Source organism: Anolis sagrei, chromosome 6, assembly GCF_037176765.1.
Source record: "Anolis sagrei isolate rAnoSag1 chromosome 6, rAnoSag1.mat, whole genome shotgun sequence".
Lineage (NCBI taxonomy): Eukaryota > Metazoa > Chordata > Lepidosauria > Squamata > Dactyloidae > Anolis > Anolis sagrei.
Window position 1 is genome coordinate 78268963 of NC_090026.1, and position 17910 is coordinate 78286872.

Genomic DNA, 17910 nt, shown 5'->3' on the forward strand with positions numbered 1-17910 from the left:
CAATTCTGCGTTTGGTGGTCCCTATGTAGACTTGTCCACAGCTGCATGGTACACGGTAGACTCCGGCAGAAGCGAGAGGATCCCTCTTGTCCTTTGCTGAACGTAGCATTTGTTGGATTTTCTTGGTGTGTCTGTAGATAGTTTGTATGTTGTGTTTCCAAATCAGCTTCCCTATGCGGTCAGTGGTTCCCTTGATGTATGGCAGGAACACATTTCCTCTGGGTGGATCTTCATCTTTACTCTCATGGCTTGTTCTCTGTCTTGCAGCTCTTCTGATGTCTGAGGTGGAGTATCCATTGGCCTGGAGAGCCCAGTTGAGGTGGTTCAGTTCATCTTGGAGGAGGTGGGGTTCGCAGATTCTTTTTGCACTGTCTGCCAAGTCTTCCATTTATACCACAAGGGGAGGTTCTGCATTTGTTGGATTTTGATTTGAGACCTCACAACCTCTGAGGATGCCTACCATAGATGCAGGTGAAACGTCAGGAGAGAATGCTTCTAGAACATAGCCATACAACCCGAAAAACCTACAACAACCCAGTGATTCCGGCCATGAAAGCCTTCGACAATACTGAGGCAGTGAGTTCCACTGTTGAACAGCCCCGATCGTTTGGAAGTTCTTCCTAATGTTCATTCCCATAATTTGAACCTGTCTTGCTTCCTCAGAAGTGGGACAAAAATGCCCAAGATTGAAGGGAATCCCCTCAGTCTGGCGCTTGTGGTTATTTCAAGTGATATAATAGAAGCTTTTCAGGAGAATCGCCTCCTCGATCAAGGGGCGCCATTCGGTTTGGCTCGAGAGCGGGAAGGAACAATGGGGAACACAAAACAGCGCATCCAGGCGAGGAAAAGGCACGGCGGCCAGGATACTGAAGGGAAGAAAGCGAGGCTCCCTGAGGGGAGGAAGGAAGGAAGGGCTGCCTGCCTCAGACACACCTCTCTAGGCGGGAAGGCCATTCATTCATTCAGTCAGTCAGTCATTCATTCATACAGCTGAAGAACGGACCCAGAGGTGGCGTTGAGGGGAGATATTGCACTCACCTGAAAATATCATTTGGACTTGCCAGCAGACATGTCTCACCGGCTCGTGCTGGAGAGCTCTATGCCATTCCGCCGAGTCAATGCGAGCGACCCCGAGAAGCCGACCGCACAGTTGAGTTCCCAGCCGCGTCTGAGAGGAGCCCAGGGAGGCGCGCGGCGAGGCGGGTACTGCGCAGGCGCGGCGCGCGAGAGAGGCAGGGAGAGGGCGCGCGCCGAGGCGCGCGCCCCCTCCCTGCCTCTCTCGCGCGCCGCGCCTGCGCACTGCCCGCCTCGCCGCGCGCCTCCCTGGGCTCCTTTGTGTCCCAGCTTGGCGGGGGTCTATCAAAGAGACTGCCTCTCTTCGCTCTGACCATTGGTTGGGCTGCATTTTACCCCCAGAGAGCTTTCTTCCTTTTTCTAGTTTTGCTTCCCAATAAAACTAGAGTTTTGGAAAGGGCAAAATGAAAATAGTGGGTATGCTTTAAAACACCTTTATTATAGGACACAAGCTATTGGAGAACATCACCTTTTAGAGCAGAACCTCCTCTTGTGGTATACAACCAAATGGAATTATACTAGCCTGTGTTGGATGGGGTTACACTCCCCCTGAAGATGCAGGTTCACAGCTTGGGAGTGATCCTGGATTCATCGCTGAGCCTGGAACCCCAGGTTTCCTCAGTGGCCAGGGGAGCTTTTGCACAGTTAAAGCTTGTGCGCCTTGGGAAGTCTGATCTGACAACAGTGGTCCACGGTCTTGTTACATCCCAAATAGATGACTGCAACACACTCTATTTGGGGCTGCCTTTGAAGACTGTTCAGAAACTTCAACTAGTCCAAAGGGCTGCAGCCAGATTACTAACCGGAGCAACATACAGGGAGCACACCATCCCCTTGTTGTGTCAGTTCCACCGGCTGCCGATCCACTTCCGAACTCAATTCAAAGTGCTGGTTCTGACCTATAAAGTTCTATACCAGGGGTCCTCAAACTTTTTAAACAAAGGGCCAGGTCACAGTCCCTCACACTGTTGGAGGGCTGGATCATAATTTGAAAAAAACATGAATTCCTTTGCACACTGCATGTATCTTATTTGTAGTGCAAAAACACTTAAAAACAATACAATAATTAAAATGGAGAACAATTTTAACAAATATAAACTTTAAATCGGAAATGTGGGCCTGCTTTTGGCTGTTGAGATAGGATTGTTGTTGTTGTTGTGTGCTTTCAAGTCGTTGCAGACTTAGGTTGACCCTGAGCGAGGGCCAGGTAAATGACCTTGGAGGGCCGCATCCGGCCCCCGAGCCTTAGTTTGAGGACCCCTGCTCTATACAGATCTGGCCTGGATTACTTGTCTGAACATATCTCCCTCTACGTTCCGCCTTGCAGCTTAAGATCATTTGGGGAGACCCTGCTCTCACTCCCACCAGCGTCGCAAATATGTCTGAAGGGGACGAGAGACACAGCCTTCTTGGCTGGAGCCCCCTGCCTGTGGAACTCGCTTCCCAATGAGGTAATATCGGCTACATCCCTCCTGTCTTTTAGGAAGAATTTGAAGTTGTGGTTCTGGACAGCGGGCATAAATAGCGCTTTGGATATGGAATTTGACTAGAATGGTGATATGGCGGTTAAGCTCTAAAGGGTTCTGGCCCAACTTTCCTGTCCAAACGCATTGCCCCTTACGAACCATCGAGGACTTTGAGATCATCTGGGGAGGCCCTGCTCTCGGTCCCGCCTTTGTCACAAGTACATCTGGTGGGGACGAGAGACAGGGCCTTTTCAGTGGTGGCCCCTCAGATATGGAACGCCCTCCCTAGGGAGATTAGATCAGCTCCCCCCCTCTTTAACGTTTCAGAGGCAAGTTAAAACATGGCTGTTTGAGCAAGTGTTTACAAATGCAGAGTAATCAATATAGGAATGGAATGACTTGACGATAGAATTGGACAATGCTTGATAAGGAGACACTAATGATGTTGTTTTTATTGCTTTTGCTGTGTTTTATACTGTTTTTATCTGTATTATGATATTATGTATACTGTTTTGTTGGAAACCGCCTTGAGTCGCCGATTGGCTGAGAAAGGCGGTATACAAATACAGTAAATAATAAACAAACAAACAAATAAAATTTATTGTTTTAATTAATGTTCTATTTATTTATCTATATAAATGCTCTGTTCATTTTGAGTGACATCATAACTAAAAAACTGCTGGACTAATGGCCACCAAATTTGGCCACAAGACACCTACTAACCCACAGAATTCTCAAGACTAACCAAAAACACTAGAAGGGTTTGGTGGGCATTGACCTTGAGTTTTGGAGTTGTAGTTCACCTACATCCAGAAAGCACTGTGGACTCAAACATTGAAGGCTCTAGACTAAACTTGGCACAAATACTCCATATGCCCAAATATGAACACAGATGGAGTTTGGGGAAAATAGACTTTGACATTTGGGAGTTGTAGTTCCTGGGATGTATAGTTCACCTAAAATCAAAGACCATTCTGAATCTCACCAACAATAGAATTGGGCCAAACTTCCCACACAGAACCCCCATGACCAACAGAAAATACTGTGTTTTCTGGTGGTCTTTGGCGACCCTTCTGACACCCCCTCGTGCATCCCCCCAGGGGTCCCAACCCCCAGGTTGAGAAATGTTGCCTTAAGGCCATCCAGTCCAACTCACTTCACCAGGGCAAGAAAACACAATCAAAGCCCTCCTGACAAAGAGCGATAGATATAGATAGATATATATGATTCACATACACACACACACATGTATATGACAGATATAGTATCATAGATTTGAAAGGGACCCCTAAAGAAGAACAATTATATGTCACATGTTCCAGAGTAGGTGAACCAGACAATCTCTACATCGACAATTACAAAGAAACAACAAGAAATACGGTTTACCCACAAGCATAGAGAAATTACATATATTAGAAACCACCACTTTCTCATTACTTTATTTTCCAAATCACCAGACTGGGCTATAGCAACACATGGCAGGGGACATCTAGTTCATTATAATTAATGCAGAAACTTAGGTAAACTGTCATGAAATTTGAAACAGCATATCTCATTACAACATATCTCAGAACAACCCTGATTCCCCTCCAGGAGATAGAGCGGGTAATAAATTAAGTACTATTGTTATTATTGTTGTTGTTGTTGTTGTTGTTGTATATTATTATCATGATAGCCTTGCATTTATATTTTTTCTAAATGTACATAGCCTCAGAGGTATCTCATCACATTTAAGTGACACCCTACACACTACAGCCAACACATTAACATGTGATGATACACAGTTTGGAAAGTCCTGGTTCAAACAATGACTTTGCAACAAGACTACAGGCTGTATGACAAAGTCTTCCCACCGGGAGAGCAGCAGGAAAGAAAAGAGGTCATATCAGTTCAAGGCAAAGAAACAGCTGTTCTTCTGTAATTGCAATTTGTCTGCCTCGTGTGATAAACTCCCAAGAGACACACTTGTCCCAGTCAATATGAATTCTGTACCACAATGCTAGAGGTCTCCCCACTTCCAGACAATAGGATCTCATTCAGCCTTTGCAACTTCATATCCCAGATTTTTTAAGAGAGTGGTTCTCAACCTTCCTAATGCCGTGACCCCTTAATACAGTTCCTCATGTTGTGGTGACCCCCAAACATAAAATTATGTTTGTTGCTACTTCATAATTGTAATTTTGCTACTGTTATGAATCGTAATGTAAATATCTGAAATACAGGATGTATTTTCATTCACTGAACCAAATTTGGCACAAATACCCAATACGTCCAAATTTGAATACTGGTGTGGTTGGGATGGGGGTATTGATTTTGTCATTTGGGAGTTATAGTTGCTGGGATTTATAGTTCACCTACAATCAAAGAACATTCTGAACTCCACCAACAATGGAATTGAACCAAACTTGGCACACAGAACTTCCATGACCAACAGAAAATACTGGGTTTGGTGGCCATTGACCTTGAGTTTTGGAGCTGTAGTTCACGTACATCCAGAGAACACTGTGGACTCAAACAATAATGGATCGAGACCAAACTTGGCATGAATATTCAATATGCCCAAATGTAAAAACTGGTGGAGTTTGGGGAAACTAGACCTTGACATTTGGGAGTTATAGTTGCTGGGATCTATAGTTCACCTACAATCAAAGAGCATCCTGAACCCCACCAATGATAGCATTGGGCCAAACTTCCCACACAGAACCCCCATGAGCAACAGAAAATACTGTGTTTTCTGATGGTCTTTGGTGACTCCCCTGGCATCCCCATGCAATCCCCTGCCCAGGGGTCCCAACCCCCAGGTTGAGAAACGCTGTTCCAAGCAGTAACCATGTTGCTGGACCAAAAATGGAGAACCCTCTAGGTCAGTGGTTCTCAACCTGGGGTCCCAAGATGTTTTTGGCCTACAACTCCCAGAAATCCCAGCCAGTTTACCAGCTGTTAGGATTTCTGGGAGTTGAAGTCCAAAAACATCTGGGGACCCCAGGTTGAGAACCACTGCTCCAGGTGTTATCCAACTACAACTCCCATCTTCTTTCACTTGTGGCCAAATTAGATGAGGCTGATAAAGAGTTGGAGTCCACTTATATCCTCATAACAACTCAGTGGAGTAGATTGAGAGAAAGTGTGTGACAAATCAGAGCCCCCAAAACCTTCAAGTCCCTATTCAATACAGACTGTTGTACCACACTGCCTTTTCTTGTAATAAAAATTAGTGAAATCATACATGTGCTTCATAAAGTCCTCTGTTAATGTTAAATATGATCATGCAACAGAATGTTAGAAATTAGACAAAATGAGGCTTTCTATACATTTCCTAACAAATCCATTAAATAAGGAGTAAATAATATCTATATCTGCTGGAGATCTGTAGACACAAACACACAGGTGTAAGGCATAAGTAAATACTCTCAGATTTCTTTGTTAAAATAACTCACCCTTTGTTCTGATTTTCCACTCTATATCCCATTCTGTTTTTCAGATATTACTTGGCAGCATTTCTTTTGGCAGGATGCTGTTGCCAAGGGAGATGTGCAGCTGTCTCCCCACCACCACCTTCTTTCTTTCACCTGCACTTAAGCCTTGCCATTGCTATTTACCCGACTGTGTGACCTTTGGCTGCCAAGAGTTTCACTGTTAATGTTCTAAGGCACTTGGGAGGAATTGTGTGACAGTGGTGTAAATGGCTCTTCAGCCTGGCTAAGGCAAGATCTTGTCAGATCAGGGATTTTATCTTCAGTCACAAAGGTTGATAGCAAATTGCAGTAACAGCACAATGTGTGTGTGTGAAGAGGCCTAAAGTAAAATCTTCTGAAAGCTATATGAGGTTGTTTATAGGTAATGCAAAAGGAGGAAGAAGGATATAGGTTTATAAGGTTACATAGCAATCCCTGGTGGTGCAATGGATTAAGCCGTTGAGCTGCTGAAATTGCTGTCCAAAAGGTTGGCCGTTTGAATCCGGGAAGCGGAGTGAGCTCCCACTGTTAGCCCCAGCCTTTGCCAACCTAGCAGTTTGAAAACATGCAAATAATAATAATAATAATAATAATAATAATAATAATAAAGCATAAAGCAAAGTTTATTGATTAGTCCACTGACCATATCAACATTAAAAACAAAAACAGAAACGTACACAAATAGACAATAATTACTATCCTAGGACTCTCATAATAGTGAACTAACATACATTCAAACTTGATTAAGTTAAAAGATAATTAAAAATATCATCATTAAAATCCCAAGGTAAAATTTCAAACCACAAAAATTAAAAACGAAGGTTAAAACAAAGGTTAAAATAGACCAGTTATTACACAATGCCATGGCAAATGATAGGCTACCAAAATTGTGCCTGTTAGAGCAGACCAAAAACTAACATCAGTCCACTTGGCTAGTGCAACTGACAAAATACATCAGGAGTTGTGGACTTCCAATTCTATACCCAAACCTCCTAAAAGAACTAGATCCATAAACAGTAGCACAACGAATACAGGATACAGAAGTTCAGAAAGATATTGCCACCCTTAGTAAGGCCGGCTCACTGAAATGGTTAAGTCGCTTCAAACATGCTTTTCAAACAGCCGAATACCTAAAGACAGAAATGCCTAAACATCTAAGGAGGGTATTCACTAGAACCAGATTTGAACAGACAGATACAATCGTTAAACATGGAAGGTTTAACCAAGTTCCATATAATGAACATTTCTGTATCTGTGGGGCGACAGAGGTAAAGGTACACATGTACTGTTTAGTTGTATTTTGTACAATAATAATAATAATAATAATAATAATAATAATAATTTATTTATACCCCGCTACCATCTCCCCAAGGGACTCGGTGCGGCTTACATGAGGCCAAGCCCACAGTACATCAGTAAACAAAGGCAATAACAAAAACAATCAATACAAAACAATTAATATAAATCACATAAACAAAAAATAAACAATAACAGTAACACACAAGCATTTAAAAAATCTATGCCCAGGCCAAATGTAATAATGTAAAATTTTAAAAAATAATGCTGGGCATGAACAAGGTAGGATATAACTGGGATAGGTTTTTTCAAAGAGAGATGAGGGAACGCAGTCAGTCCTAAATCAGTGGTAAAGTCCATTTTGAGGGCATATTGCTGAGAGTTTTCCTTATTGTGAGTAGATCAATAAGTACTGCCCGACAGGAAGGTAACAGCACTCCATGCAATCATGCCGACCACATGACCTTGGAGGTGCCTATGGGCAACACTGGCTCTTCAGCTTAGAAATGGAGATGAGCACCAACCCCCAGAGTCGGACACAACTAGACTTAATGTCAGGGTAAAACCTTTACCTTTACCTAACAGCAACAACTGATAATTCCCATCTCAGTGGGACCCTGAATCCATTTCAAACATTGAGGTTCTTTGAAAAGAGATCTCCAAGGTCCTGAACCTATTTTAGGGACAGGAATTAGAACGTTAGATAGCTACTTTAAAGGATGAATTAACCCCCCTGCAGCAGATTTACCATCTCACTAACATGGGAACCGCCAGCACTAGTGGAAACAAGAGATAATGTGTAATATCCATGCAGCCTCCAAGGCAATATTTATGATCTCTAGCTCTTCTTGATCCAAAATTAATGAGGAAACCATTAAATCCAATAAAACAATCACAACTTGAATTTCTCTCCATATAAAACAGCAATAATATGCGTTTTTAAATTGTGTGGCTTTATCACAATTTTTAAGAATAGATATGGACATAAAACAGCATGCTGCAATTTGTAGTGCTTTCCCCCATGTTTTCGCTAGTCATATTTTTCTCCAGGACATTCCATTCCATTTTGCTTCACTTCATTTCCTTCCAGCAAGTAGGGTGCTTCCAAGATGAAGCTTTAATTATGTAATTACCCTAACTTATTCACAAAATTTTAAACTATTCTCCCATTTTTAAACTTCGTATATTTCTCCACCACTTGTTTGTCTTCTTTCTTGTCAAATTCAAATATAAACAAAATCCACTTGAGAGAAAAGACAGTTGTGTGTGAGTGTATGAAAAGAATAACATCTAGGAATGCTCCATCTGCAAGCCCCCCATTCTGGTTATCTTTGATTATGCTTCATCTACTGAGGTATGCTGTTATATTTAATTCCAAACTTACAAATTCCCTTTAAAGTAGAAACAGAGGACCCTTTTCAGCCTGTGCCCCAGTTCCAACATGGTGGCCACATTCTAGTGATGGACAGGACCAAGGCCATGAGGCAGGATGAAAGCATATGCTGGAGAGTAATCTTTACCGTTTTGAGCACTTTCCCAATCAACACACAAAACACAACTCTTTTCTAGCTTGTCTCCTCAAGCTTCTGAGGGTGCAAACCAGAATCCATGTCTATGCAACCACTTCCTAGGCTCCCAACCAAAGCTTCACTCCATGCAACTACATCGTAGGATTCAAATCAGAGCTTATTTCCATGCAAGTGATTCTTAGTTTGCAAACCAAAGCTCGGCTATATGTAATCATTTCTAGAGTGCAAATCAAAGCTCAGTTCTTCCTAGGCTACAACAAGAACTTCAAAGTATAGAACTAATATGAGTTGGAGAATTGCTGAGACAGCTTCCTCAAGCTTTTCCTCAGTTCCAGTGCTTGAAAAAACAAATTGAGACATTCTCTTAATGGGAGAAATTGACTACTGCAACATTCATTATAGACAAGTCTAGGTACAAAATCAACAGGCTATAGCTTTATTTGAAAAAAAAGGTACTGGATAATTTGGATTCTAATAGCATGTGTGGCTGGAAGTGTCACTAATAAAAGATGTTATCATATCTTATTTTTCATATGTCAGATGAAGGAGTCCCCGGTGGCGCAATGGGTTAAATCCTTGTGCTAGGAGAACTACTGACCAAAAGGTTGGCGGTGCAAATCTGAGGAGCAGGGTGGGCTTCTGTCTGTCAGCTCAAGTTTCCAATTTGGGGACATGAGAGAAGCCTCCCACAGGATGGTAAAACATCTGGGCGTCCCCTGGGCAACATCCTTGCAGATAGCCAATTTTCTTATACCAGAAGCGACTTGCAGCTTCTCAAGTTGTTCCTGACATGGAAAAAAGGTCAGATGAAGACCACAGTGATCATAAATTTATCTTTGCTCCACCCTTGATAGAGAGGGTAGCACAACTGATAGATTTTTTACCTCCCTCTGAAGTCAGATACTGAACTAGAATAAAGGATTACTGGAGCCGATGCAGTAAATTCTGTATAGAGAACACTGGACCCGTCTTCTGCTAATGAGGGCAGGAGCTCTTGGCATTTTAATAAAGAACTTTTATGATCCATTACTTGATTAATTAAATTTGGTAGCTGAGGTGGGGGCTGACAGAATACTGAAACAGCTACTGAAATATCTCCTTTGCTGATTTCATGAGGTAGATAAACTTCAATTCAATATGCAATAGAGATCTAATATAATAAAGGATGTGATTTATTTGACAATATATGCTGCTTTGATAGGTAGTTTATGTTTTCAATGAGAAATTGAACCCTCTTTTTTCTATTTACTGTTTACTGTTACCAGTTGTTTGCTAATATGGTACATTTCCTTTTATACATTAGTGTCCTTTTGTTAATATTAGTTAGCAGCTCTATGCTGAGGGCATCCGAAGAAAGGTACATTTAAAATGCTAACAGATTTTAGTATGCATATAAACATATGCAAGTTCAGCATCCCTTGTTTGGAATTCTAAAATTCAAAATGCTCCAAAATCCAAAATTGTCCACATGGGTGGTTTAATGAACACACATTTTGTTTCAGGTGCACAATTATTAAAACAATATTGTATACAATTACCTCTAGGATATGTGTATAAGAGTAACGGCTCTTCATGCAATCATGCTGACCACATGACCTTGGAGGCACCTCTGAACAATGCTGGCTCTTCGGCTTAGAAATGAAAATGAGCACCACCTTTACCTTTACCTTTACCTTATGTGTATATGAAACATAGATGAATTCTCTGCTTATATCTCCAGGACATCTTATTATTTACTTTGACAACCCAAAACACTTCTGGTCACAAGTATTTTGGATGAGGGGTGCTCAACCTGTATTTGTTGTATGGGAAGTCCATAAGGGTGACACCATGAGTTAGAGCACCAGGTGACACCAAACCGCTGATTTCAGAGACCCCCCAGAGGAATAGGGAGGCAGGGTGGGATAGTGACTACCGTGCTGGACAAGGGCTTTGAAGATCCAAGTGCATCTCCTCATTGGAGAAAGCTGATTTAATATCAATACAGGCCATTTGGAAACTAAGACAGAATGGTACTAACTGAATTTCTAGATTGGCTTCAGATGGAGGAATGGAGGAAGCATGTTGTTACATGCTTCCAAGACGACTCTAATTCATGGTGACCATATCCTAGGAGGGTTATTTTTAGCAAGATCTATTCACGAGAAGCTTAGTGTTGATTCTACTAGGACTGATAGAATGTGACTTGCCAAGGTGAGTCACTCAATTTCCATGGCTGAGAAGGGATTCGAAGCCTGTTTTCCCCAAAAATGTCCACTTCTCAAACTACTACACCAGATTGGCTTTAGTTCTACTCTAAGCATTACCCAATACGGATCTAGCTCAAAGTACTGGAAGCTATACAGTAGCCACTGGTAGCTTCCATGCAAGTTTGATGAATCTGGTCCAGGTGTTTTCCAAACCTTAACAGATTTATTCAAGATGTTTACTCTTATATCCAAACTACATGTAGCAGTTCATTTAAACTTTGAACTAAAACACAGAATAGATTCATTGACCCACTGACAAGGAGTCACCAGCCACTATAGGTAAGAATTAGAACAAAGTCCTAAATCCCCTTGATGTCTGTATAACAGCAGGCTACAAAGAAGAACAGTTATCAAACTGTTTAAGGAAGGAGCTGCAGAGAAATGCACCCTTGTAATTCCACTTTGATTGAGCTAGTTTATTCCACTTTGATTGAGCAACTTGGCTAAATCCCCAGAGTGGAATCCAAATAGTAAACCTTGAAGAAGGAATTATTAATTTTTCTCTCCCATGCCAGCAGCATGCCACCTTTAATACCATATAATATCTTGCTTGATCATCCACTGCCAACAAATGAATTAACATGCCGGTCACCTATTCTTTCTATAGTGGAATGCTCTCCAAACACCATCCCATGATGTCTGCATGATGCATTTCCACCACCTTGCACACTGCTCTCCATTTTTACAGCCACATTGCTTCATGTTATTGATTTTACATTGAAATCCAGGAAACATTAGCCATGTACTTGAAAACTCTACCTGCTGTTATTTTGAAAGACTGTCTCAGTAGATCAGAAATAAAAGGACTACAGCCAATTGGAATTAGAGGACACGGACTTCTAATATAGAGAAGAAGAATTCAAGAAGGCCCCTTCCACAGAGCTGAATAAAATCCAACATTTTCTGCTTTGACCTGGAATATATGGCAGTGTGGACTCGGGGTGCATCCAGATATCCCCTTTATTGCAGAAAACTAATTAATTAGACAGTGGATTTATTCTGTGCCTTCCCATTCCCACAGTTTTCTGGACTAAATTAGTCCGGAAAACTGTGGGAATCCCAACCTCCTCCCTCAAAGCCCTAAACTCCCTTTTAAAAGTAAGGAAAGCATACCTGGCCTCCAGTAGAGTTTTGCCAAAGCTCTCCTGGCGTGTAGAAATTACATGCCAGGAGAGCCATGGGGGAGAGGGGGAGGAAAATCACATGCTTTCTGGAGTGTGTGTGGATAGGGGCCCAGGGACAACCGCGTTTTTTAAATGTGGATGCTCCTGGAATAAAGGGTTGTGTGGAAGTGCCCTAAGATAACCCAGTTCAAAGCAGATATTGTGGGACTTTCTGCCTTGATATTCTGGGTTATATGGCTGTGTGAAAGGGCCCAAAGAAGCTACATGCTTAGGAGAATTATATGGTGCAGTTTCCTAACATCATACGACTTTAAGACACAGCTAAGGAAATCCTGATCAAATGTGTGTCACACAAATCATTAGTTTCTTGTTAGGTTTCCAGTCTAATATGTTCTGTGATCTTGTAGATACCTTCATTTAGGAAAAATATTTTTTTCCAAAGTTGTTCTCTATTTGTTGTTGTTATATAAATAGCATCCAAATACACGATTCACTCACTTGAATTGTTGTAGGATCCAGAGTAAAGGTGAAATCCTATAGACAAATTTCTCCCTTTGAACTGACTGGTGCTTATTTGTCTACTCAGAACATATACAGGGTTGAAGGATTCGTTCCACTTAATTCCCACTAAAATCAATGCAATTTCAGTTACGTCCTGACTAATTTACAATGATCAATAGAACCCAAGTTTACCTATGAGTGCAATTATATATATTGTACAACATATCTGCAAGTAAGCCTTATGGAGCCTCATAGGATTTAATTTTGAGTCAACACACATTGGATTGTACTGCCCATCTGGACCTAATCCACGGAGTCTCATGAAGTCTCAGGAAGTGATCATGTGATCCTCCAGAATTTCTGCAAATAAGTCTGTTAAAATAAAGGATTCTGCAAAAAGCAATACTGATGCAGTTGAATAGGATGCTAGTGTCTCCATTTGCAAAGGAGGTTTCTTCCATCAATTAATTAATTAATTAATTCAAAATGACTTTATTTCTATATTGATTTGTAATTATTCTTGTTAAAAGCCCTCCTGAAATATTGCTATGCAAAGAAGAGCTGTGAGGACAGAGTGGTGCAAAGCTAATGACAAATGACCTGCTGTACTTAAATAGTTTGAACCAATCACATTTAATACTGCTATCTCACAAGCGGATCTGCATGTGGTTTTATTGCACGTGGAAGTCTGAAATTGCTGGTATACAAATTATTCCCTGGTATCTTTATGACCAGAGACATAAATACAGCACACAAAAAAATATCACAGTTGCGTTCTGAACAGTATGGAGCGGAAATCAATAAGGATGGAATTCTAGGCAGGCAGCTCTATTGTTAACTTAAGTTAGAGCTTGGACAAGTTATTTCTTTGCACCAAAGCCCTCAGAAACCCCCAGGCAATATTTTGAAAGATGTAATGCTAAGGAAAACTTTTGCCTGAACCTGTGTCTGGACCCAAAACCTGAAGCATGCTTTAATTCCATTAAGATCAATGCAGTGCAGATGTTCCTATTGATTCAAACTACAGTTCCAGCTGAGTTCAGACATGTACTCAAATGTGTGAAACCATCTTTTGTTTCACCTATCTTCCGAAATGTCTGAACTAGTAGTTTTCCAGGGGCACAGCTATGTCTTTTGGTTTCAAATCTTTAAGTGATGAAAACAATGTGAGATGATTTAAAAGTATATTTGCTTTTCAGTCATCTGATAGTGCCAAACGTTCTTTTTATTGTGCAGTTTTTTTAAATGTGCCCAAGCAGCTTTCCTCATCCTGTCACTCTCTCCTGGGCAACAAATGCCACTAATTCCTAGCCATGCTGTTTGGCAATGATCTTCAGTCCAGCAGATTTGGAGAGTACCATATTAGAGAAATTGTTTTAGAGTTATGATATCTTTGGCAGGAAAGGCAGGGATAAGGAAGGCTAGGGACAGGTGCGTATTTTGTAACTGTACTGTTTCCTTGCTAAGCTATGAGGACTATATTTCACCGTGTGCAGAAATTGGAGTGCTCTCTTTTTCCTAATACGCTTCTGGTGTTATAGGCTATTTACAGCACCTTTATTCAAAAGTGTCCCTGCTGGGAGCTGTCCCTGCACATTTGCTCACTGCCAATTACGCTGCCAGAAGCACCTAGATGAACCTTAAGACTATTTCCTCAAGGTGACCTCAGCCACAACTTATTTATCAGGAAGGGTTATAAAATGTAAAAGAGAAAAAGAGGTGGTAAGAAATAAACAGCTTCATGCAAGCCAACTTTCTCACCTTGGTAATCTGTGGTCATAAATTATCAGCTAATAGCTGTGCTGACTTGATCCACCTAAACCAATGCTTCTTAAGCAAATTGATTTGTGGGACCAACAATATTTTCCCCCAGTTTACCATATTTATACCCTTCTCTACAGCCGTTTCTTTCCTTGGCGATTTTGAGGGATTGGCAGATGGATCAGGGAACCACACAGTCAACAGACCACCACTTTTGGGTAGCACTGATCTAAATTATTGAATCATGGAAGTGCCACATTTTAAAACTCTGGCTGCCTTATCTGCCTATTTGTTTATGTTACAATTGGTAGGAAGCCATTAAAGACAAGAACTTCTCAAGGTGATGTATGATAGTGCAGTGAAGCAAGAAAAACCAAGAAGCAATGCCAGCGCTAAGATAAAAAAGGTAAAGGTTTTTCCTTGACATTAAGTCTAGTCATGTCCGACTATTGGGGGTAGTGCTTATCTCCATTTCTAAGCTGAAGAGCCAGCCTTGTCCATAGACGCTTCCAAGGTCTATGACTGCATGGAGTGCCATTACCTTCCCGCCGAAGTGGTACCTATTGATCTACTCACATTTGCATGTTTTTGAACTGCTAGGTTGGCAGAAGCTGGGGCTAACAGCAGGAGCTCATCCCACTCCCCAGATTTGAACCGTCAACCTTTTGGTCAGCAATAAGATAAGTCCAGTAAAATTTGAGAAATTAAGGTTTAAGCTTGAATACAATTCAGAAGGATGCCAATAGAAGCAGGGAAACCTTTGGAGCATTTCTGACAAATGTGCCCATTTTATGCACATTTTGGGAGTGCATAAAAATGGAAATATAATATATATGATGCTATCAATAACCAAGGACCATTTGAAATATCTAGCATCCAAGCTGAAGATAGGAACAAAATTAGGAGAAGTCACCTTTTGGATGACAACTTCCGGAATTGCCCAACCAATATGGTGGGGGCAGATTGGCTGAGGGATTTTGGGTGTTTGATTTTTTTTTGTCATGCTTTAGCCCAGCTTAATAGCATGCTTCTACTCAATAGTATCCTTCCCTTCTGTACCAAAGAAGGAAGCAATATTATCTGACCAGGGCTATGCTCATGGCTTATGCCCATGCAGGATGCAGTGACTCACCACTAGGAACTGTGTCTGTAGCCTTCATTATGCACATGCTATGTATTACCCTTTCTGAATCTGAACTGCACTTGAAATAAAGTAATTTATCTAAACTGAATGCATAAGGACAGGATGATTAAGAAGGAGCTTAAAGCTGTGAACAGATATATTTAAATTCAAACACTTTGGAATCCTGTTTGGAATCTATATCTAGACTTTAGATGCTGCAGGGATGGTGATCTGAGTGTATATGAATGATCTGCTACCATCAGTCAATTCATCCGTTCTCACCAAGCACCCCCTGATGTGCGACGAGAAGTTGCTGCTAAATGTGAGAGAAATAAGGTTGAACACTGTGAAAGCCATCCACTACATGGCTACCAACCTCCTCCCAGTAGACTCAAATCAAGGAAAAGCTTTATGAGAACTACCACTCTTCTTGGCGTCCCCCCACCAACAGAAAGGGTATCCCTCTGGGCAGCTAAACCAGGAAATCCCAACTAGATGGCCCCCCACGAGGGTCTTCCTCCAGGGGCAAACCAAGAATGGGCAACTTGGAAGTAGAGTGGGCAGATCAAAACTCAACGTGGCAAAATGGCACTACCTAAACGAATCCTACACCTTGTGTGACTGTGGAGCAGAACAGAAACTCTGCATCTGTATGCTTGTCCACTATTCCCTGCCTCATGTACAGAGGAAGAATTTTTGGAGGCTACAGACAATGCCATTGCTGTTGCCCACTTTTGGTCAAAAGATATTTAGCAGTCTACGCTCCTTCTATTTTTATCAGTTTTATACTAATTTATACAATGCCTTTGATACGAAATAAATAACCAAGCACACGTGAAGCAATGGTACCAATTTATATTGCACTAGCTGTACCCGCCACACGTTACTGTGGCCAACCTTCCCTCCTTCTTTCTCTCCTTCTTTCCCTCCTTCTTTCCCTTTGCTCCCTCTTTCCTTCCTTCCTTCCCTTTCCTTCTTTCCTTCCTTCCTTCACTTCCTCTTTCCTTCCATCCCTTTTTTCTTTCTCTTTCCTTCCTTCACTCCCTCTTTCCTTCCTTCCCCTTTTTATTTTCCTTCTACTTTCTCTCCTTTCTTCCTTCTCTACCTCTTTCCTTCCTTCCTTCCTTCCTTCCTTCCTTCCTTCCTTCCTTCCTTCCTTCCTTCCTTCCTTCCTTCGCTCTTTGCTTCCGTGCTTCCATCTCTCTTTACTTCTTTCTTTCCCTCCCTCTCTCTCTCCTTCACTCCTTCCTTCCTTCTCTCCGTCTTTCCTTCCTTCCCCCTTTTCTTTTCCTTCTACTTTCTCTTTCTTCCTTCTCTACCTCTTTCCTTCCTTCCTTCACTCCTTGCTTCCATGCTTCCTTCTCTTTCCTTCTTTCTTTCCCTTCCTCTTTCTCTCTCTCTCCTTCCCTCCCTCTTCCTTCCATTTTTGTCTGTATTGTCATTTAGCTTTTTGGGTTTTTAAAGTCCTTTCTGCTGTTTTTTGGAGGGGTTTTATGAGTGATGGTCACTCGTTGGTCTGTTAGGGGTGTAGTGTCCAAGTTTTGTGTCAATTTGTCCAGTGGTTTTTGAGTTATGTTAATCCCACAAACAAACGTTACATTTTTATTTATATAGATTTCATGGCTAGTTTGGATCCAGCTATTGCTAAAATGTTTTGCTATTGTTAAAATGAAGTCTGCTTAGGACTAGTAAGTATAACCTCATTAGAATAGAATTATGCAATAAAACATAGAGCTGGAAAACATGCAAAAAGAAAGCAGTGAGGATAGAGGAAGATCTGTGGAAAGGGGCAATGTAGGGGTGGAAGCTATGAGGGAAAGAATGGGGAAAATGTTAAGCTACCTATCTTTTTTCTTCGCACTTCTCCCCTACAAACTGCTCCCTGTTCGGTGTTTCCTGGAGGAGAAACTTTGCAGAGAAGAAGCTGTGCAAAAGGCTGACTTTGCAGTTCCACTCAAAATGAACAGGACTGCAAAAATTGCAGAGACGGGGGAAGTTTAATATTTTCAGTCTGCGGCTCCCAGAATTCCTTGTAGTCCAAAAAACGGGCTTTTCAGTTTTCTGTCTTAAATCAGTTTCACTGGTTTTTGCCTTATTACTTTTTTGCAGACAGGGCACAATTTAAAGTACTTGTTTTGAACCTTTAAAGCTGCAGTGGGAATCGTGCATCACACAGTGTTGGACTGCACTTTTTAGAATTCCTTAGGAGTGGATATGCTGGATAGGACTGCTGGGACTTACAGTCAGGGCTTGATCCATATACCTGATTTAAAGACTTGCACCGTTTCCACCTCAGTTATAGCAAATTACTGAGAGCTATTTTAGTACATTC

At 41.5% G+C, this 17910-nt stretch overlaps 1 protein-coding gene across 3 annotated transcripts in view; it reads right to left on the bottom strand.

Annotated features, from left to right (window-relative positions):
• TMEM108 (transmembrane protein 108) overlaps positions 1–17910 on the bottom strand; it is a 246556-nt gene that overhangs the window by 24649 nt on the left and 203997 nt on the right. The window contains exon 1 of one of the 3 annotated variants that reach the window (XM_060781805.2): positions 1039–1198. The exons of the other annotated variants lie outside the window; for them this stretch is intronic. Coding sequence (XP_060637788.2) covers positions 1039–1051 — 13 coding nt within the window. The 5' untranslated portion in view covers positions 1052–1198. Of the gene's footprint in view, positions 1–1038; positions 1199–17910 lie in introns of those variants that run through there. 3 annotated transcript variants of the gene reach the window in all.